The sequence below is a fragment of the Halichoeres trimaculatus genome, unplaced genomic scaffold, assembly GCF_033239565.1.
Source record: "Halichoeres trimaculatus isolate MK-OKI-2021-1 unplaced genomic scaffold, fHalTri1.1 fHalTri1_scaffold_6, whole genome shotgun sequence".
Lineage (NCBI taxonomy): Eukaryota > Metazoa > Chordata > Actinopteri > Labriformes > Labridae > Halichoeres > Halichoeres trimaculatus.
The window spans coordinates 8670378-8694416 of NW_027437184.1; the positions used below are offsets into that span (position 1 = coordinate 8670378).

Consider the following 24039-nt stretch of genomic DNA (forward strand, 5'->3'; position numbering starts at 1 on the left):
GATGTCAACACCACACACACAAGATGTAAAACATGTAGCAACAGTGATGGGTTTGGCTTTTTTCTCGTTTCTACATCGTGAAGTCTGAGAACACTCAAAAAAGATGCGTTACACATGACGTGTCCAACTCAGACTGTAAATGATGGCTTGGCTGACAGGCTTGTGTAAATACCTTTCATGAGGATCGAGAGGTGTCAAACAACCATCGAAACACACACACAAGACAGGTGAACAAAATCTTCTCACTTTAAATCACTATGTTGAGCTTAAATGTGCTGTGAGGGCGAGTTGTTTGGTGTTGTTTACAGTGACACCTGTGGCCAGAATCAGTAGAGTTTTCTGGAATAAAGACTCCATTTCCCATGAACACCATCACCCACTATCATAGAGATATGACTCTTGCTAAGGCTTGCACTTGTTTTGGAGGACAGATCTTCTTTTAATATTATTTTTCTGTTTTCAAGACAACTTTATCTTGCACTTTACAACATTATCACAAACACCTCAACCTGTGTTTTAGCCCGTGCTCTATCACATTCCAGTTTGGCTTCTTCTGCTCTGACGTCCTTTTTCTTTTTGACAGTCCAGCGCCAGTGTCCATCGTTAAAACAAAATGAATCCTATAAATCCTTTTCTTTAAGATAAGGACAGATTTCTCTTTTCATTTTGCCTACCATCGCAGTATGGTCAAAAGGAATTTCTGTCTTTGTGAAGAGAAAGTCCTCACAGGGCCTTTAAATGAAGAAAAACAACAAGCATCTCACTTTTACTTCTTTTGTACAACTTAACTCCAACTTTTCCTAACTACATGGTGTTTTTGGATAACCATGACCAAGGTATTAACATTTAAGCACAGGATCTGAGCAGGGAGTTCAGCTCAGAGTGTGCCGCTTCAAAATCTTCCTTTTCTTGGTTACTTCTTTAAACCCTCCACAAACTTTTAAAGACATTTGTCTCTTCTCATGGTTCAATTTCCTCAAGCAGTTTTTGTAATTCTTGTGTGAACAAGTCAGGATGAACAGCTTAAGTGGTTCAAGTCTGTGTGAGTAATGGGGGGCTGTAATACCAGTTCAAAACAGCAGAGGGTGCTAGCTCCCTTCTGCAATATAATGACACAACATTTCCTTTTTTAACTAAATATTTGTACAAAAAAAAATGTAATTCACAACACATGGATTGTATTTTTTGTGATTAACATTGAGTTCATATGAAGTCAACATCATGTGTCAGATTTATCTTCAGTTTGAATACTTGAGGATACACAGAAATAGTTTACATTTTTACAATTTATACACTTTGCTCAAACATGAAAGGATGTAGTGGTTTCAGTGTGTATTACATATCTGCAATATGTGGTACATAAAACAAAATAATAATAATAAAAAAAACTCTCATGCGTTTTGGTTAAAAATGGAAACAGTCACACAGTAAAACAAAAATATATGTATAAAAAAGTGCAGCAAGCATAATGTTTTAAAACTGTGACACACTGCGGCAGCTAGGTCGCTCATTCCTTTGTGTAAACAAATATATTTTGATCATTACAGACACACAGAAGTCAGAGAAATAAAGCCCAGTATCACACTCATTGCCTCTTTTTTATCTTGAGGTGTAGTTTTCTATTACTGATAACCTTGGGTTTGGTTTTTGATAAATCTAAATGTCCAATTGAATGAAGGGACAAAAAGTGTTGGAACTGCTCCCATAGTTTGTTATAACCAGCAGAGAAAGAGACTAGATCAAAGTGTGTCCACTGAACATTCTAGTTTTTGTCCCTGATGGGCTCAGATTGTAACTCCATGAGTATGAAAAACATTATTTTAAATGACTTAAAAGGATGCAAGAACTAAAAAAGCTGCAGTTACATAAGTGTCCACTTGAAACTGGCCCCAAAAGCCAAGTAAGTCCCATTAGAGTTTAACATAAGGTCCAATACACAAATTACATGACAAATAAGGTGTTGGTAAAAACTTTAAAACAAAAGCATTGTGTGACAAAAACAGATTGGGCTTTTGTTTTGAAAAGCAAACCAGAAAAGTTACTTTACTTTGTTTTTCAAGCCTGTGACAGAGATAGAGTAGATAACAAACACACCTCTCACAGCTTCTCATTTTTTTGTCTATCCTGCCCCAAAATCTATGGCTTAGAGTATTAAAACTGTCAGGCTTTTGATTCTCCAAGTTTTTGGCACAATAGATCTGCTCCTTACTGTGTCGTTGAAGCCCAAGCAGCAAAAACAAGCTTGTTATGTGGACACACTTTGATGAGAATATGTTTCAGCTGTCACAGATTGTTCCCTGGCTGTGAGCTGAAGCAGTTCCAAAACTTTTAGAATAAATCCATCAACAAAATATGTGACGCTAAATTGTGGACTTCTCTTTAAAGGACATTCAAGAAACCATTTCATTGCTGGACCGACCCTCCCCTCTCTCAGATGGCTTTACCCAGGATAAGGATGCTCATGAGGAAGACCATGATGAAGAAAAGCCACATGAAGAAGCGATCCATGACTTTGGCGACCTTCCTCCACTCCCCGATGCGTAGCTGTGCGGCTCTTTGGTCCTGGTACGAGTTGGCAATGTACTGAACGTTCCTGCGCAGCCCCTGATGCTGGCACACACACTGGGTTCTCACTATGATCTCCCTCCTGCACCCCCTGGATCCTCCTCCTCCTTCACCTCCGACACCTTTCTTCTCCTCAACGTCCTCCCCTTCTCCTCCGCAGGCACTGTCTGACTCCTCCCTCTCTCCTTTACGTCCTCCTGCAGCTCCCTCCTCCTCAGAGTGGTCAATGTTCACAAATAGATCCTCCTTCCAGTCCACCTGGTTGTTGGGATCCCGCCCCGGTTTCTCCTCCTCCACCTTGCCCCCCCAAGCCTGTCCATTCACGTCCCAGTTTGTCCCCTTGGCGTTATTGCCGTTGGCTGAAGGGGCGTCAGAGTCTTCCTTGGACTGAGGTTGTTTTTTAGACGACGTCCCGCTGAGGCAGTTCTCTCCGACCTCGTAGACGAAGCAGATGCGAGCCAGGTAGTTGAGGATGAAGCGCTCGGCCCACTCTGGGACAGGGCGGGCCTCGGCGCCGCAGTGGTGAATGTTCATGATGAAGATAGTCAGGGCTGTTGATGCAGTGACCATCGTCATTGTGGCGATGTAATACTTCCCTGTGAGAAAAGGCAAATTTATCATCATTATAAAGAGATCAGCATCCACGTAAAGCTCTGAGACTAAAGGTAAATTTATAGCTTTGTGGTGTCAGGCAGTGCTTCAATCAACTGTTTAATTATTAGCTCAAACAGCCAAACATTTCCAGACTTTTTTTTCTGAAATATAGTATCATTTTTGCTGTATGGCCTTTGTCCTTGTCTTGCTGCCCTCTACTGGTGTGGCAGTTTGTTGCAATTCACTTTTTTTTTTTTTCATTCTTTGTACATCACTGCCCTGATTTACATAATCTACCCTGGTGTCTGCAATCATACAATGGGCCTCAGGAACGATACAGTTCTTGGGAATGTTTTATCAGGAACTTTGGCCCTGTTTACACGGAGACTCCCGCAACGATTCTTCCTTTGCGTTTTCAAAAGCCACCCGTGTTTACATGAGGACGGCGTGAAAACGACGTTCATACGACTCCAGGAGGAGAAGTCTCCTCTTCTGTTCTTTCTTTTTCTGCCGTTTTGTTGTGTGAGACGGTCGGCAATCCAACCATAACGCGCATTACCGCCACCTACTGGCTCAACTGGAAATGTGGCTGAGCGCGGAGCCTTCACCTAAAACTGCGAGTGTGCATGCGGTGACGTCAGCGTTTCACCCTGAGACGCTCCGCTCTGTGTTTACACGAAGCTGGATGGAGGAGCGGATTCAGATCTTTCCACTCTGGGGAGCGTTTTCAAAAGTTTGCGTTTTCACTGAAAACGCAACGTGGTCTCGTCTAAACGGAAGGCCAAAACGCAACGAAATGTTTGCGGAATCGACCGTTTTCGGCGTCGTGTAAACGGGGCCTCAAAGTGCCTGGGCTATCTGGTTAAAAAAACACTTATAAGTAAGAAAATCAAGCAACTGCAGTGGATAGAATCGATCACGCTTGTGCGGGGGCACAAAACACTCCTATTGCCTCATAGTCTCTCAATTACATACGAAGGAGGGTCGGAAAGTTCGTAGCCTGACTAGGAAGGAGTTAGGCTATGGTGATGAAACTTGGCATGCATCAAAGTCATAACATATTTTCAGACTAACTGACGCTGATGTAGTGTTTGAGGACTTTGAAAAGTAGAACCAGAGACATTTTGTGAATATGGATACAATTTGGCCCTGTGGAGTTATCAAATATTTGCAGAAAAAGGGGTTTACCCCAAAAGACATTCACGCTGACATGGTAGCTACTTTAGGAGATGATACTCCAGCTTTTTCAACTGTGAAAAAGTAGGCAGCTGATTTCAAGAGAGGTAGGGAGAGCCTTGAAGCTGACCCAAGGTCCGGACATCCTGCCACAGCAACAACCTAAGAAAACATTGACCGTGTTGCCATAAGCATGCCAAGTTTCATCGCTACGGGATAACTCCTCCCTAGTCAGGCTACGAACTTTTCAGCCCTCCCTTGTAAGACAATTTTGGGCTAAATCTAGCTCATGTTTTGCCTTTCCCAATGATCGTGTGTCAACACAACTTTTCACTCCTCTCAACAGCCTCCCCCCATCTGGGATTGTATATTTATGGTTTTTATGTATGATTTCAGGTTGAACTGCTTCTGATGCAGTTGCTATAACCAGTAAATGGAGTAAACTGAGAAGTATAAAAACACATCAGGTGCCAGAACAACAGCTGATGTTGCTCGCCCTACATGATTGTTCATCTTCTGAAGTCACAAGCATCTGTACAAACTTGTGCCACTGGGAATTAATCAAATCTTTTCTTGTGTACATTTTAGGTGCATTTAAAGTGTAAAAACGGCATCAATAAATAAAACTATTCAGGTGATCCCTTCAAAATTCTTAAAGCAGACCACACTCACTCTCAGATCTCAGCTGGAGTGAACCGTCTATGTGAACAAACTGCTGAGTGATCATTGATTTCTAATTGCTGTATTTTAACCTCTGCTGGCCTCCTCCTCATTACAGCCATTAAAATATAAACACTGTTTACTGCAGGGCTAAAAATGCTGCTCTCAAATCTCTACTGCCTGCTCAGATTATTAGTTACACATACACACACACGGATTAGCTTGGCTTGCAACTTTCCGCTGCTGTACTACAATAAAATGGACCACAGCAATTTCTATATTCATTTAATATTCACAGTTCTGCGTCTGATCTGTTTTCATGCTCTTACATCCTCTGCATTGAGTTGGAAAAATTGGGATGCTTGGCGACTATTTCAGCAGGTGTCCAGCCAACAACAAAAGAAGTGATTAGTGCTGTAAGAACATAATTTACTAACCCGTCTTGTTTACAAGACGTTTCATCTGAAAACGCTGAAACGCAGTAAAAAAAAAAAGGGTTTACACGGAAACACTGGGGGACTAAAAACGCTGTAGTAAGCATGCCAGGCCTATAGTTGGTGCTGTAACTGTTTTGTCCAGAAGTCGCTTTTGGGAGATCTCCACCAAAGTAGAGCTGGGCTGATCATCTGGTGTATTGGGGAATACTAAGTGCAAAAGTGGAGCAAAAAATGCACATTTTGTTGAAAGACAGTCAGCAGATACAGCAGATTGAGCAGCACAGGCACAACATAGTAGTCGGTGACAATCGTAACAATGGTACAGTTGAACTGTTTTATGCGCTTGCGTGAAGTGGAGTGTGACATCAGAGTTTCCACTGAAAAAAGCCAGCTTACTGTTTACACGGCAACGCTGTCGGGAGCGTTTCAGAAAAATCCCACTCTGGAGGCTGTTTTCAAAAGTTTGTGTTTTAGGTCGTACACCGTTTCCGTGTAAACACAAGGCTGAAACGCAACAAAACGTTTGCGTTTCACCCTAAAACTGTTGTTGTGTAAACGGTACCAAAGACATCAGCCCAGTCTTATTTCCTCATACAGAAAAGCAAAACATGAAAATCTAGGAATCCTTCATCTCCTCACCAATCAATGGGACGCTCTCAGAGGGCGGCATGCTCTCTGCCACCAGCAGCTGAAACACAGTGAGGGCCAACAGCACCGTAACCCCTAGAGACACTTTTTCCCCAGAGTCAGCCGGCAAGTAGAAGCCAAGCGGAGCCAGGAACGAGATCATCATGCAGGGGATGAGGAGGTTAAAGATGTAGAAGGAGGCACGTCTCTTCAGGTGGAGGCTGAAGGTGATGTCTGGATACGGGTCGGAACAGCAACCGTACAGAATTACGTTCTTCTTTGCTGGCATGCCCAAAACCTGTTGGAAAGAGAGATTTAATGAGAGTATCTTTTGTTAGTATCACACATCTATGGAAAGTCAAGACAACCACTCACCTCCCATTCCACATTTGCAACAAAGTCGGACAAGTCAGCGCTGTCTAAGGCGTTGGATAAGTCCATCTGATTTCCGTTGTGAGTCCAGGAGCCAAAAGTTAGGTGACACTGCTGCAGGTCGAAGGGGAAGAAGGCGACATCAACGGAGCAGGAGCTTTTAGTGATGGCCGGCTGGTCCCACATCACCTGCCCATCGTAACGGAGAACCACATTGGTCTCCATGGAGCTGGAGAACTCATCGTCCGCGCTGTGGTAGAGAAAGTACAGACAGTGATACCAAAGATGAGAGAGAAAAGATTTCCTACCACTACTCTGCCAAACAAACCTGTTATACAGGACTATGTCTGGTCTCCACACATAGCTGCTGGGGATGCGGATGGTGTCCAGACCGTCATAGTCCTCCTTTTTCCAGGTGAGGAAGGCGTCCATCCAAACCTGGCGGATCCACAGGTAGGTGGTGAGGATCTGGTTCCGCTCATCCTGGATATAAACGAATAGGAAAATCAGCTTGGGTATGGACTTATAAGCAGTGTATTTATCTTTGTTTAAAGGGGTTACCATGTCAATAATCTGGGAGAGAGTGATCTGCAGAGTGACGTTGATGATGTGGTCGGTGTCTTCCACCGGCCGCAGAGCGTTGGTGTAGTTAGAGAACAAGTCAGTCAGCAGCTTCTGGGCGTAGCGACCATGAGCGGCGAAGCAAACTGAAACAAAGAGAGATATGGCTTTACTGAGACAGATTTGGTACATCCATCCAAGAGCTATTTCATATAACTAGTTTCCAATCCCACTCATGCTCCCCAGAGGACTCACCATTCAGACTCTCATTACTAGGCCTTGTCAAGTCCAAGAACATATATGACACCATTTCAACAAAGCAAACACTATTGTTACAACTCAAAATTGTACACCATTATGAGATCAATTAATTGTGTGTTTTGGTTATTTTGCAAATTATTTTGACGGTGGCAGACTGAGTCTTTTTCGCTGCTGTGATTTCTTTTTAAACCTATAAGGTCTTGTATCTCCATCAGTGAAGTCTTTAGTCTATGTCACAGTAACACACACATACACACATGCAAACCACATTTCCCCGTTCAATTAACCCGGAGATCACCTCAGGCTCTGCACGCTAATCAGAAAACGTCTGAAGAACGACACAAGATAAATCCCTCTAATGTAAATGATGGTGGCACTGTACTCTGGGCTGAGCCACGTTTTTATTATCCGAACATTTCACTTCAGTGTCAATACTTAAATGAACAATAACTCTAGAGAGACATAAATAAACTGTTTAATGACTCAATCAGCTCTGTTATTTGCCTCATTGCTGGTCAAATTATGTCATCACATTCAATACAAAGCACTTTCATCTGACAAATCTTTAAAGAAGATTAATTTCAAGAGATTCAAGCAAAATCAAAAATCAGCAGATAGGACAAATTTTCTTGACAACTCTCTTCTGGATCTCACTGGTGGCATTGACTGATATTTTTCGGCTTAAATGTCTTACAATAAGGTTAGAATCTCATCTTTCCAGGTCACTGTTGTTTCTTTTGATCATAAAGAATTATTTTGACCAGGAATTAGACAAATGCTTTTAGAAAGATTTGAGTCATGGTTGGTGAGTCAGATTTCATTTTTTTGCAGTGTACTACACTGCAAAAAAATGAAATCTTATTAAGTGTTTTTGTCATTTTAAGTAAAAAATGTCTTGTTATACTCGATATTAGCCACACTGAACTGGTCAGGCCATAAAATGTTTTGTTTTAAGTTATTTAAAGATGAAAATGAGGTCTGGATTGTTTGTAACAAGTAAAAAAAATATCCACCAATGGAAAAAGAAAATTTTGCACAAAATTGGCTTGGAACTAAAACAATGTCTTAACACAAGCAACTTTTCTCTTGTTCCATTGGCAGATTTTGTTTTTTTTACTTGTTACAAGCAACTCAGACCTCATTTTTGTCTTTAAATAACTTGAAACAAGACATTTGTCGGGACTGGTCAGGTGAATCTGGCTTATTTTAAGTCTAAAAAAGAAATTTTCTTGTGAAAATAAGACAAAAACACTTGACAAGATTTCATTTTTTTCTAGTTTGAAAACATCCTCAGTCACAGATCAAAATTAAATTCACTGACCAAAACTTGGAAACCAATAAAACATACTCCAACAGTTACAATTCAGGGACTTTTAGCAAAAGAAAAAAGGAAATTCATCCAAGAATAGCCTGACATGAAGAAAACATGTCTTTGTTAAATGTATGGATATTTATAAAACCTTAAAGAAAACAAAATCTTGGAAGTTCGAAAGGTACCTCAACTGGACTAGATCCCCAGTGGACATTAAGGGACTCGTGTCTAACAGCAACATTTACCTCAACTTGAAGACTGAGAAACCTTTAACAATCAGAGAAACCTACAAAACCTTGATTTTTACACAATAACTCTTCAAATAAACCAATGTCAGCCTAAAGAAATCATCCTCAAACAAACACACTCAAGTGTTTCTGTTTGACTTTGGACAACGGTTAGATTTATGAGGACAAAGGTGCTGGTGAAGTTCAGCAACTTTAAAGAAATCGTATTGAATCAGACGCATGATAAAAGAGCTGAAAGGCTGACTTTATTCACGTAACAGATGAACCAGGAAGACATCAAAGCTTAACATTTATCTTACAAACCAGGTGATAGATGCAGACAAACCTGAATCCCAACTCCTGTAACCATATAAGTAAGAAAAAGGCCCTGAACAGCCGACACTTGACTTGTGTAAATAGTTTATAAAATCCTTTTAGGACAAAGACTTCTCTATTAGCTGCAGTCAGTCTTCTTCAGACAGCTGTGGAATGAGGTTTAGAGCCAAATACATCCTGGAGGGCCTACGGTTAAAAGCTTTGTTTTCCATCATTTGATGGCTGGGATGTGTTATTTGGTCTGAGGATGCTGCAGGGCACTTGTGTGGTTTAGTTTTGTTTCAATGTAGTACAGTTCATTCAAGATTTTGCAAAATTCTGGTGTTAAAATCATTGTAAGGTCAGAGCAGATGTAAATAAAGCTGCAGTTCCTGGAGCGTCCACTTGAGGCTGACTCAAAAAGCTGATTCCATTTAAAAAAAGATAATGGGCTATATAATAGAAATGGACCCTTCTACAGAAACCAACGTGTTGAGCGTTGGTGTCAGCTATTGGTTTCTGTAAAAGGCTTTTGCAGCCAGTTGTTGGTGGTCGTTGGTGATTCATGATGCAAAGAGGCCGGCCTGCAGCCTCCACACTAAGAGCCAAAGTGCCCCTAATTATGCAAGACTCATAATCCTCACATCTTCAAATCTGATGAGTAATAAAAGAAAATGTGAGCTGATAGAGAAATGAATCAGACAAGAAATACTCTTTGAACTAGGCTGGTTTAGTTGTGCTGTCAACATTGTTGTGGCAAAAGACCAAGCTGACAGGAACCAGTTTGTCCTGAGATGATATTCTTGACAGTTCATAAGTGTCAGGTTTTTTGGGACCACATACGCAGGGCAACCTGAGCTGAAAATGTTTGGGGAAGGCCAAGAGTTGATTTTCCAGCTTGAAAAGCATCTTCACAGGAAGTTTCATTTTAGTGGTGAGGGGTGATCACTCAGAGTTTGGCCACAGTTCAACACAAAAGTGATGAGCTGGCCCAAACAAAGCACAGCGACATTACTGAAAGTCTACAGAAATCACGAGAGAGTAGTCGTGGGAAGTCCGTCAGTCTGTCAAGAGATGTGCAGCTGAGTTGTGAACTGAACTTGTAATAATCCTGCAAAGGCCGCCAAGCTGATTCTGTCGTCTCGTCATTCATACATCTGTGTTTGTATTAGGGAAATCCTCAACAAGATCGGCTGGTTTGGATGGGCGTTAATGTGGTTTTCGTGCGTACAGCACCACCCTCAAGTGGACACTTCAGGAACTACAGTTTTTAGAACTTCTTTGTCAACTTTGCATTTTGAGACCATTAGCTGCAGTTTGGCTTTGTTTATGTTTTAAGATTTTGTACTGATCAATATCTTGTGTTGGATTCTGTGTTTTCACTTGCATTTCCTGTACTCCTTGTGTGTTTCTAGTTTAGTTTTACTTCCTGCCCTTGTGTTTCACTCCTGTCTGATTGTCGCTCATCAGTTTTACCTGTATACTGAATGAATACCCCCCCCCCCATTCATTTTTAAAATTACTTTTGGCCACACACAGCAGGCAAATCCGCCAATAAGTGTTGCTCTAGGTATGCCAAACCCATATTTGGCAGTGTTTTCCAGATGTAAACCTGTGCCAACCAATCAGAATGAGCCCCCGTCATTCAGCGGTGACGTTTGAGAACCGAAACCGTGAAACCGGACCTTTTCAAGGTCTTCACTTTGGCATGAGTTTCGTGGAGATGACATGGGTAAAGATATAAAAATAAATATGTGGTTTCCCAGATACCCAGCTACATGTGGACATGGCCAAAGTCTCTGTGTTTCCTTGTGTGTGTGTTAGTTTGTTGCATCAATTCCTCATCATGTCTATGCTCCAATGTTGACTTTTTCCAGTAGCTTTGTTTTCCAAGGAAGTGTTAATCTGACTTTGGTTTCATGTTTATTTCTAATTGTTTCCCATTCGGGTCCTTCTTCTTCATTTTTTTGCTTCAGTCACGATCTACTAGATGCTTAAAGGTAAATAATCTGGCTGGTTACTTTTCTCAGTCAATTTACTGACTGTCCAATGGACCTAATGCTTTCACTGTTTTCACCATTAACAGTGTGCCAAAGTCACCTTCATGTGCTTCATATTTCAAGACTCTAAGTTGCTGGCTAGAAACGTTTATAACCATTTCTGTCACTTTCAATGTTCATACCAAAAGAAATGAGGGTATAGTGTCCATACGTGCGTATTTTTGATCTACAGACTGTTGACCAAACTGTCCAAGAACTATGTTATCATGATTTAACTCTAACTGTCAAAATATCTCCTGCATTTACGTTTTTCGAATTGTTCTTATCTCATTATTTTTGAATTTTGTTGTTCTTTCTTGCTGTTGTCTTTGCTCACTATGATGCTCACTATGGCCAGGTCACCCTTGTGAAAGAGGTCTTGATCTCAATGGGTCTTTTTACCTGGTTAAATAAAGGTTAAATGAAAAGTTACTTAAAACGTGAAAATTGAATGGACAAACCTTAAGCCTCTCAGTCGTCTTTGGCACCAGAGATCCAAATCATTGATTGTGGCTTTGATCTCATATAGATAAAAATAAAAACTGTCTCAGGCGGCCAAAAACACTCTTGGGCAACCCTCCAGTTATCATCTCTGTGAGGGGAACCTGGAAGTTTATTATCCTGAATAAAATCAGACATGATCTGTTTGCCAACCCATCAACTGCTCCAAGACGCCTCCCTGTTGAATCCCTGAAGAAACGATCCACAAGCATTTGTGTCCATGTGCACTAACCCTGCCTGTTTCTGATAGGACAGATCTGTTCAGGAGAGACTGTTTTAAGGTTTGTACTAATCACTGATCTGTTGGTTAACTTTCTAGTGATGCAGCAAGAAAGAAGCTAAAGAGTAAAACATTGCAACAAGACCATAAAATGTTAGAATACCTCTGATACTGCACCTACAGCAGCAGTAATGTTGCTCTGCTGCAGACACACTGCAGAGCAAACATCCCCCCAAGACAAAGAGTAAAAGAAATAAGAAACTGCAGCCACAGAGCTGAACTTCTCCACGAGGATTCATTCATTTGACCGATTCCTGTGATTTATCAAGAAAAGATACAGAAAGTAAAGAACATTTTTCTGTATCTATTCCTTAAAGAGCCCCAAGATTTATTCTGATCCCACCTGCATCTACAGCAGAAACATGCTAGCTGCTCTTAAAGCAACAACACCAAAGGTCTATCCAGCAGGAGGGGACACTAAAGATAAAAATACACCGTCCTAATCACTCACAGGAAAGAAGGCAGAGGTGCAACAACATGCTTTGCACAAAAAAGGAAGAGTGGTCTGTTGTGCGACCTTCAGACATGAAGAAAATAATAAATTAGTGAATTCCAGCCTGACGGTCGAGACACGCAGAGGGTTTGAGCGTTAACACTGTTTGTACTAAAATGGGAATGTAGAGGAGGAGCTGTGAATCTGTCTGATGAACATAAAAACTGGTTAAAAAGAGACAGTGATGGTGAGATTTCCTGCTATTTGAGAATCAAATTGAGATTATTTCCATCTGAAAGAGACAGATTTCGACACAAGATTAAAAATGCCCAACAAGCACCACAAAAGTCAAACTGGGCACATCATTTTTGATGGATAGGGCAGCCAATAATGTCTTTGTGACTGACTCACAATATAGTACACTCTCTTAAGTCATGCTGGTGTAAACATTCAGTTTTAGCACCTTGTTTTTAACATTATGTAATCAATATTTGCTCCTCTAGCAGAACATTTTGCCTTTTTCCATCAACACCTTCATTCCAGTCAAAGCTTCTGCAACATCTCCTTCATCCATTAAAAATGACATTATTTATACACAGAGATGACAAATGAGAGTAAAAGTGTTTTAGTGGGCCGTAAAGAATGACTTTAGTGATCTTTATCGATGGTTGAGTCCACGTGGATCTCTTATGGAAAGATGATCGCCATTTTACCCCAAAGGTTATTTCCTTATTTGGTGTTTTGATGATGGAGGATATCTCTTTAATGTCTCCTCAAGGAAGAAGAAGAAGAAGAGCATTTCCTTCAAAGCTGGCTAAAACCAGATACTTGATTCAAACATTCAGCTACATGTCTATAAGAGGGACCCTATGGACTTCCTGGGGGATTTCTCAAAGTCTCTGGATGTCTACAGAAACCTTTCAAGAGTTCTAAACCTCATTTATAACTCTTATATCTCCTCAACCAAAAAATGTCCCCCACATCCTCTGGGATGACAACTTGATCCTCTGAAACCTCCAACCTGAGTGGCTACAGAAACAATCTGCAGCTTTCCAAGTGACAATCTGAGCAACGGACCACCTGAGACCTTTTAAACATCCGGCATTTTACAGCAAGTAACACCCCTTAACTCCAGATCTGATCAGTCCACAGCCTGAGGTGGTCTGGGTGGTATTTTTCAACATTGGTCCTGTGTTCCAGGACCGCCCACTCTCCCTGTATCCACAACAACAATCACCTGCAGCACGGTCTCTAAAAGCAGACAGAGGCCTTGAATGGTGTTCATTTGCATCTGAATAAGAGTAGTAAGATCCCATCAGTGGAAACCCAAGGATAATACAAAATGTGAATCCTTGACGTGAAAGCTTGGCACTGAAAACTACATGATGCTCTCAAAGAGCCTCCTCAGCAACATCCAGAACGTTTTGAGACTTCTTAAACCTCCTGAATAACATTTATACCTTCTCATTTATTACTGGAACCTCCTCAACAACTTCTGACAACAACCTTCGAAACACCACCTGAACTCTCACCAATCACTCAGAATTATTTTTTTCATTAGCTGCATTTCACAACAAGATGACACCCCGCTGTGATTGACTTTGCTAATTACTACTAAACAATGGTCAACTTTGAGCCTGATAGTGTAAATGTGTTTCTGTCAGCTCCTGGTGTTTCAGTTTAAAGAGCGACCTGGTAAACTGGAGACTTTCAGCTGAATGTGTCAGTGGATATTCAGTTTACATCATCTCCTCATCAGATAAGTATTAAATGATGGTCTGATGATGTTTGAGGAGGGTGCATCCAACTCAAAGTCCTCAATCAAAGGGTTGTCTCTAGGCTGGAACACTGGTTGATTTCTGCTGTTTTCAAGCTTTAGACGGGGGAGCGATCCAGTGTTTCACTTGTTGAAGCTGTTCGTGCCAAAGCTTTGGCTCTAGATATGGGCTGTTTTCCAAACTGCCTACTACATACTATATGTGAATGTAGTTTGTTTTCTAGTATACTACTCCAGTCTTCAGTTTCACAAAATGGAGCTACAGGTGATGGATTTTATATTGCCTTTCAATGTTCAACACAAACTTTGGGTAGATCTTGGCATTTAAGTTATTTTGTTAATCATATCACAGCAGAATCATCCATCCATCCATCCATTTTCTATACCGCTTATCCTGTTTAGGGTCGCGGGTGGCTGGAGCCTATCCCAGCAATCATTGGGCGAGAGGCGGGGTACACCCTGGACTGGTCGCCAGTCAATCGCAGGGCTGACACATAGACAGACAACCATGCACGCACACACTCACACCTAGGGACAATTTGGTGTGACCAATTAACCTGGTAAGCATGTTTTTGGACTGTGGGAGGAAGCCGGAGTACCCGGAGAGAACCCACGCATGCATGGGGAGAACATGCAAACTCCACACAGAAAGACCCACCGGCCGAGGTGGGGATTTGAACCGGTGACCTTCTTGCTGTGAGGCTGCAGCGCTAACCGTTGCACCACCGTGCAGCCCCAGCAGAATCATCGTATTTGAATTTTAATCTTACACCAAAAGTTATATTGTTTACTGAAAATAAATCTGGCAGGGATTTTTATAGCTGATGGAAAACAAAATATGGACCGTCTGAAGTAAGTGTTGTTGTATTGTAGTTGTAATTCTGACTTATTCCAGATGGTGGTAATTGACCAAAACCTGCCACCCGCATAGACAAACAGTGTTAGTGCTGTGCATTGTGGGAAACTGTATGCTAGGTAGACTGGTCTGTTGCATACTGAGAAATTTCCTTGGATCAGTAGAACATCCGGGGATTTTTTGCATACTACCTACTACATACTGAATACGAACCAAAATAGTAGGCACTGCTAGTGTAGTATGCGGTTTGGGAAACAGCCATGGTGCCATTTTTGCTGAATGCCATCCGTTGTCATCTCACTGCCCTCTACTGGTCTGGTGGTGTTTTTTTTGTTTTTTTTAATTACCTGTACTTTTTTCCGAACATCACTGTTCTGTTTTGCATAATCTACCCAAGTTCTAAGCCTCATGGTTGGACCATGGGTACACTTTGGTCGTCAAAACGCAGCTACTGATGTCAAGACCCTTGTTAAAGGGACCCAAAAAATTCTTTAAACCTTCTCAATTACACCTCCCCTGCAGGAACATAACCAACTAACCCACCTAAAACACCTCCTGATGCTCCTCAGTGACCCTTTAACACTCCACTGTGTGTCACCAAGTGTTGTGAAAGACAAACTCCCTCTCCCTCTCTGAAACCCCAACATGGTCTCAGCAGATGTCTGTCTAACATGAACCTGGTTCTGCTTGAGGTTTCTGTCTGTTAGAGGAAGTTTATTCTTACCACTGTAATGTACTAAATACTGAAAAGGTCTCTACATGTGCTGGGTTCAGATGAGCTCAGACTCCTTATCCTGTCTTGATCTATAAAACTTTTTTGACACAAAGAATCTGAGATTTAGGAAAGTTCATTGATGACTTTGAAGCTTGTTTCCAAGATGCAGACCGAACCACCCACTAAGAAAGCGCCAAAAATTATTCAACCAGTGAATCAAAAAATCAAAACATTGATTATTTTGGCTCAAGGTGAAAAATACTGTAATTACCTAAAGACTGGAGCTGCAACACTCATAGGCTGAGGCGGACAACCTCAATACCACACAGGAAAGATCATTTAGTCTGCCTACACAGATCCATAAACTTGGACTCCTGTGTTGATTTTCTAGCTGCTGGAGTCTCTCTGTACCCCGACCTGCAGCTCTGCCTCTCATTGTCTCTGCTCTTTGTTCAGGAGTCTTCACGGCTCGATGATCAGACGAGTCAGCAGTTTGTGAGGCAGCAGCAGCATCGACTCTCAGAGGAGGTGAAGTGTTAGCGCTAACAGCTCTGGTAGCAGGCCAGCTGGCACAAACACACACACACACACACACGCACACACACGTACACACACACACATGCACACACACACACATGCACACACACACACACACACACACACACACACACACACACACACACACACACGAGTATACAGTATAATGCAGCACATATTTATCGTCATCATTTTAATCATCCCCTATCTCCCTCCTCCTCCTCCTCACTACAGTCATGGTAACAAGTGAGGCCATACATTGAGGATGCACAGATGGTCGGAGTTGTGTGCATCATGGCTAAGTGCAAAGAGCAGATGATGGCATGTTAAGTCAATATGAGCTGAGCGCAACGTGTGTATTTATCATCCTGACCTATGGTTTTTAATCCCCTGCGAGAAATTATTCAGACACATTGAAATCTTTTGTCACAGCTGGATAGTTTCTGTCATGAAATGTAGCTTCATGCTAGTTGTGCCTGCCTATTTCCCGGTGAGAACATTATCCTCCATTTGTCAAGATTTTCAGCAACAAAACCACTGGTCAAAACAAATTTTGTGCACAAAAACCTCTCTTTCCTGAACCACCAGTTACAAGAATGCAAATGCAACCAGTTTGTTCATCCACTGCTACCGTATAAACATCGCAGAACAGGTGGATGGTTTCTTAGCAGCCTGATATAACCATTTTTTCATTGGCCTTTAATGTAAATGATGCTGTCAGTCCTTAAAGCACAAGTTTGATAAAAAAATCATCCTGAAAAACATTTAAGCGGCAAAAAGTGGGAATAAATTCACACCAAGAGTCACAGAGCATGTCTCCCTGCAGGATTTAGATCAACAGAGATTATAAACACATTCAGGCAGGGCTGACATTTACAGAGAGAGAAGGAGAGAGATGGTTTGATGATCTGCTTTTATGATTCCCTTTTTTATCTTCAGGTGAGAGAAAAACATAGACTGATCTGATGTTTTCAATGCACTGTCTCAACACTAAATTGGTTGCTAGCCGCCGCCCTGTTGGCTATGGCTGCCTTTTGCAGCAGCTCTCTCTTCTTTGTCCCTTTCTTGTAATTTTTTTCGTCTCTTTTTTTGTAATCTTTGTATTTGGAGTGGATCATTACTTTGTACAGCTCATTTATTGGTCATGGACACCAAACTTTTTGTGTCTTCAGTGATATTTTTTCTACTTTTTCTCCTGTGTTTGTCTGGAGATCCTACATGTAACCATGGCTGCATTGTTTACATGTGAAATCAGCTGGTAGCAGCCTGTAGCATGTCTATGCTAACTGGTGTAAGGCCTGATGTCTTCCCACAAGGTGAGGAGAAGGAGGTGAGGACGAGTACAGGACAAGTATTATAAAAATAACAGGGTTTTTTTTTTGTTTTTTTTTTTCCTTACAGATGGTATTAATGATATCTACACAGCAACTAAGTAAAATCATGATACAACATTTTTTAACAAAAATACATTGCCTCTTGAAATAAAGCTTTTAATTTTTTTGGATTTATTTTTATTTCAATTTTCTGACATTTTTGCAAATTAAGAAAAAAAATCCAAAAGATTAAGCAAATTTTTGAATGCTTTATAAAAATCTCCCTTTTTTGGAAATTTTAGAAAGTTTTTCCATTTTTCGGAAGTCAAGCAACATTTTTGAAATTGCATTATTTAGTGTTTTTTTTTGTTTGTTTGTTTTTTTTTGCAAATTTCAGCAAAAGTTTTGAAATATCAAAATTTTTCAATTTTTTAATTCCTTTTTTATTTTTCAAATTTTTCATTTTTTTTCAATTTATTTAAACTTCATAAATTTTGCAAATTTTTTAAATCTATGACATTACAACGTTTTTTTTTCTTAAATTTGCAAATTTATAAAAAAAAATACTAAGAAATCACAAAACACACACACAAAAGCTTCTAATTTAGATAATTATTCACGAGATTATACACCTTTTGGTCTGAATTTGAAGATAAAGTGGATTTTGTGGCTCCTGAGTGACTTTCATTGAGGCGAGCTGAGGCAAAACGGCTCTTTGGAAAGTAAAGGTTGCAGACTCCTGCTTTAGTATAAAAGAAGATGACAAAAGAAAATCTAGCTGAAGCTACTGTGCACTGCAAAATCCCCAAGAGAAGAGCAGAAAAAAGCTCCTTCAACACCAGCAATTCAATAACACGCTGGAGTGGAGGAGTTTTCTACAGCTAGCTGCAGGAAACAGCTGACTCTGCTGCAACCACCGGAGAAAAGAGTGATATTGTCAAAAGCCAATCCACTGACAGTCAAAATCACAGGAGCTCTTATCCAGCGCATTGCTCTTGATGACCAATCACTTTCTGTTGTGGATGATAAGGGGTTTCATCGTCTCGTGTGTGATGGAGCCAAAGTACAAGATTCCCAGGCATCATCACATAACGGATGTCATGTGACCAAAGATGCATGACTTTGCAACAACACAAACATTAAGAAAATAAAGTTTTTTTTCTGTATATATCCATAAAGTTTCACACAGTCCTTCCAAATTCAGACTTGAACACTGAGGACACAAGATGTAACTCTGATTTGAAGATTTGACTACCACTCTGCTGAGATCATGTTGCCCAGAAAAAGAAGAGCCACCTCAGCTGCCTTAAGAGGGAAGTTAATGTGCACAAAATCCACGACTGTAAATCAGAAGTTAAAACCTGAAACCACCTCTGCTTCACAGTGTTTGTAGTGGGAGATAGTGTATGATGTGTGTGATCCAGCTTGTATCTAAAGTGTGTTTGGATTATTTCTGCTCCTTGACCTCCTCCTGTCTGTGTGGACAGCGTGATTGACGGACTTAATCCTCACCAACATCGATGCTTATCAGTCTGTCTGTTCATGACAGACACAGCATGTGAACACACATCAGGAGCAAGCCACACACATGTACTTTCACACGTCTCCATTTTACCTCTGGTATGACCTCTGAGGAAGGATCAGAGGTGGAGCAACTTTGCCCCACCGTTCTGCCTTGTCTGCAAAGTGCAGCGCACAGAGTCACAGTGGTGGTAATTATCTTGCCTTGAAACAACAGTGTGCATGAACATTCAGAAAGCATAAGACTGGAGATACACCTGCTGTGAAGTACAGGTGTGCAAATACACATCCTCAGCATAGACTGTATTATAAATGGACAAAGTCTCAGTGACTAAAGCTGTGAAGATCATTGGGCCTCATTTACTAACAGTGAGTCCATACACAATAATATGAGTGTGTACAGATGTTTGAAACACAAATCTGGGATTTGTCAGTGTACTTGTATGAGCTATTTAACTTTGGCTGTTTTTTGTTTTTGTTTTCTAGTCACGTACACAATCACCACAGGGGACACTTAGGTAAACTGGTGGGCGAATACTACAAGAAGGGCACAGGTGAAGTAGTGTTTTGGGCAAAGGGAGGAGCACACGGTTTTTACCACTACTCATCACGGTTCGAACACACAAATGAAGTAAGTTGTCTATTTATATGTGTCTCATGTGGATAAACAAGTTGAAGAAACAATGCTACCATAACATTGGACATTGACCTCTTTAAGAAGTGTGTCAAAAACACCCTACTCCCATATCCAGACTGTGGCTTAAATCTGACCGGAATAGTGATCACAACTTACTTTAATTTGTTCTTGCACTGCGAACAAAAATATAACTTCCTTAGACCATGGGTACACACAAATGATGACAACCAACTTCCTCAGAAAATGTGAACTAGGGATGGGTACCTTTCACATATGAAATGATACAGTATTGATACCCAGTACCTGGCAATCAGTACCGGTACTCAACGGTACCAATTTTTGGTACTTTTTTGTGTTTATGTGGTAAAAAATACCAAATTTTTTAATATAAATATAAAGGTTTTTTTTCAATTTAACATATGTATTCTTGAATAAATAATCTTACAATGCTGTGTTCATGTCCAGCATGGAAAAATGCCTACTCTTCCACTCTCTTACAGTCACAAGTACCCTAACATGGTACCTTTTTGTTGTACATGAATCGGTACTCCGTACTTTTAATAGAATTTAGTCGGTATCTAAAAAAGTACCCATCCCTAATGTATACTCATAATTTTTTAAGTAGATGCAAGAAAAAAGCCTTCAATAGAATTCAGAAATAGAAACTGTGAATTAACTAAATGTATTAGAAAACCATAACAACGCCTTTTCACTCTTATCATACTTAAAACATTCATTCATCCATTCAGGTACTTTTAAAGGAACTGACCGAATTCTGACAAGAGTACCAGGTACTGGTTCATGTAAAAACAAACGGTACCATGTTTAGGTACCTGAATGCATCCTTGCAACTATGAGAGAGTGGAACATTTGGTGATTTTTCATGCTGGATATGAACACAGCATTACAAGGTTATATATTGAAGAATAAGTATGTTAAACTGAAATTTTTTTATACGTCATTACTAAACAAATTGATATTTTTTACCACAGAAACACAAAAAAAGTACAGGAAATTGGTACCGTTGAGTATTGGTACTGATTGCCAGGTATCAGGCATCGGTACCGTATCGTTTTAAATGTGAAAGGTACCCATCCCTTGTGTCAAAGTCTTTCCCAGCTGTCTTGGGCGGAAAGCGGGGTACACCCTGGACTGGTCGCCAGTCAGTCTCAGTCTCAACCTTAACCTAAAATATTGAATCCTAAAATAAACACTTACTTTACAACTAAGAATATGACAATTTACATATTAGGATTAAAATTTAATCAACATAAAAGTGTCATATTTTGATGTAAATGAAATCGTAGGCCACTCCCACCAACTGGTTCACTGATGTACGCAAGGTGGTATACATGTGTCATGAATCTGAGGGTGAGGTGAGTTTGCATACGCACTTATTTTACCCACAGAGTAAGAGCATTTTTACACGTTTATCAGTGAATGAATGTATGTAGTATTACATTTATCATCATGTGTATTAGGTCTGATGGTTGACATTGGAAAAACAATCTGAAACTGCATCTTTATATGGAGAAATGAACTTCAAATGCAAAAACAGTGCACCTTAAGAACATAAGAAGCCCAAATTAAACACGGCAGCTAAACCCGAGTCTTAATTTGAAGCACAGTTTCTTGCAGATCATTATGATTTATGTGTATTTCAAGTGTGCCAATACATGTTTTTTTGTTTACAGTACGAATTTACATCCCCAGTGTGTTTCCATTGTTTTGACTCATGTGTGTTTCTCTAGAAATGAATCATTTTCATTCAGAGCTTGTTTCTCCTCTTGAAAACCATTTGGGCCATTGCAGATTGTCTGCCCTTTCACACACCTGGGTAACTACAATGCCAACCTTTACTTTTAAAAACACACTGAAAACTGGTGGAGTATTTATTCCCTCTTGATGTTTTGACCCAGCATTTAGAGATGATTATAACAATTAAGATAAGTGCTGATTATAACTGTAATTTTTCTATCCAAACCTTCACATATACATTAAACCCTTCAGCGTGGGAGCTTCACTGGCTCATTATTTCACTCCTGAAAAACAGCTTTTATTCTCCTGCAAAGAGCACTTTATTTAAATAGCCACCTTATTATCGCTCAGGTAATTCCATCACAGTCGTAACGCAGCTTTAATTTCACTGAGCGACCTTTGACCTCTCCCTCATGGCTGTTAAGTCCTGTTTTGTCTTCCTGGTCTTATCACTCAGACACACACTGAATCCTGGACACCTCCGCTCTCAACACTGCTCAATAAATACAAAAATAGGCTGAACGCATGAAGGAAACAGATAAAGGCTGGATTTAAAAACAAATTACAAATAAGGACAGAAAACAGAAATACTCTGCAACTTTTGAAAACTGGGATTAATGAACAATTAAAGGTGAAATCATCAAGTTTAGCTGTTAAATTGATTGGGATTCATTTTCTTAGTTTTATTAAATGTCAGACAACTGCGAAAAAGGTTAATAAGTATCTTCAAACATCAAAAAATAATATTTACAGTTTTCTTGTTGAGTCAGCAACATAAACATGTCACTTTTGCTGTCATTCAGGAGGGAGCAGACTGGGTTATATTCTTATTTTAGAGGCTGGGATACAAGACAACTAGTTTATACTGTAGGGATATGATAGTGTGTACTTTGGGAGGAAGCTTAGATTAGTCTTTGTCTCAGTGGGAAAAAAAAACATTTATATATAGTGACATTTCAGTCCTTTTAGCTCTTTATAATCTAGTTTTTGTCATGTTTCAATCTCTTTTTGGCCATCAAAGTCTGGTGTAAATCACATTTTCATCTTTTTAGCCTTGTGTAGTCTAGTTTAATTCGCATTTTATTGGTTTTTAGCTAAAACAATCTAGTTTTAGTAACATAAAGTCTTCTTTTTCCCCTTTGTCACCTAGTGTGAGTCACATTTGAGCCCTGTATTATCTCATTTCAGTCACTGTCAGTCTTCTTTAGTCTAGTTTTTGTTAAAGCTATGTCTACATTTTTTTTTTTCAAAACATCTCATGTCTTTGAATTTATTCATTTAGCAATCAGATATTGTTCTCTGGGTTGCAAAATATTCTTAAATCCACAACATCTGAGAGTTTATCATATCTTAGATTGACGATTCACCCTCGACTCTTCTAATGTATCGCTGATATGCTGTTTCTATTCATCAATAAGCAAAGAGCATTACACACAGATGACTGTTAGCAAAAAGAAAACACTCCCTCGAGCTCTGTTTAGTTTCTTAAATGAACTAAGTTATGGTGGAAACACTGTAGACATAAAATCAACAAACCAACAAAGACTGACTCTTTTAAAGCAACGTTTTCTGTGTCCTGCAGTTTTTTTTTGCACAATTTAGCAATACTCTCCAGTTACAGTTTATTAACGCTGAGGGACCAAGAGAGCATAGATGTGTTGCACAAGATCCAATGCAATTACACGTAAAAAAAAATAAAAATAAAGGCATACAGTAAATGATTTAAACCCGTATCCACCTGAGGCTTATTGCTCACTAGATACCTGTTCTTTGTCCTGTGGATGTTGAGAAATTTCTCTCTCAGAAACATGAACCTTCCCTTCACCTTCTTGGGAGTGATATAGATTAAATTTAAGATCAGTTTAGACTTCCATGGAGTGAAATCCAAAACTGTCTTAAATGTCTACACCACCAAACAGATCGATAGCTTTAATCCTCAGTGACAGGTGTCAGTTATTCAACAGTTTAACCTGAGTTTGAGGTCATCTGTGCAAAGACTACAGCCTTTTAACTCTGAATTGATTATTTGAAAACATTGGTAAGGATGTGAAATCACCTCTATGGTTCAAAGATTAAATAATTTCGTAAAAACACAACAAAATGCGCACACTCCCAGCCGTCTGTTTTTAACTTCTGATGCTGAGTCTAAATCAACATGTTCCTTTTTTAACCTGTAAACTACGAAAAGTGAAGAAGAAGAAAATGTTCTCACCTGGAAGGCAGAAGAGCAGCAGGGGGTACGGGATCGATCCGCTGCAGAGGAGCTTCATCCCGCTCCGATAACTGTTATTGATCCGATACACAACAATCGATTTCAATACTGTGATGACAGATCAGCTTCTGAGCACCGAGCGGAGCGGAGCAAACACACACACTGAGAGAGGCAGAGAGAGAGAGGGACACACACACACACACACACACACACACACACACACAGACACTCACAGAGAGGGAGAGAGCAGCTGCCGGTGTTTGCTGTAGTGCGGTGGTCTTTGATGTATGAGGGGTCATTAGTGCCACAACCACACAGGCTGCAGACCAGTGACCAGTCATGATCCTTTTCCT

General features: G+C 40.3%; 1 protein-coding gene across 1 annotated transcript; it reads right to left on the minus strand.

The window, feature by feature from the left end:
• Positions 1–50: 50 nt before the first annotated feature.
• Positions 51–23824, minus strand: LOC141791221 (neuronal acetylcholine receptor subunit alpha-10-like). The gene is made up of 6 exons (XM_074671491.1): positions 23687–23824; positions 6993–7138; positions 6760–6914; positions 6435–6681; positions 6072–6357; positions 51–3161 (listed from the first exon to the last, which is right to left on the minus strand). Exons 1-6 carry the CDS (start codon positions 23742–23744, stop codon positions 2431–2433), a joined length of 1623 nt encoding a protein of 540 aa, XP_074527592.1. The 5' UTR covers positions 23745–23824; the 3' UTR covers positions 51–2430.
• Positions 23825–24039: the final 215 nt, after the last annotated feature.

Coding starts and splice junctions, on each gene's coding strand:
- LOC141791221 (XM_074671491.1), bottom strand. CDS start 23,744: ATGAAGCTCCTCTGCAGCGGATCGATCCCGTACCCCCTGCTGCTCTTC. Junction 6,682..6,759: donor GACATAGTCCTGTATAACAG/GTTTGTTTGGCA, acceptor TCTCTACCACAG/CGCGGACGATGAGTTCTCCA. Junction 6,358..6,434: donor TTGCAAATGTGGAATGGGAG/GTGAGTGGTTGT, acceptor TCTTTCCAACAG/GTTTTGGGCATGCCAGCAAA.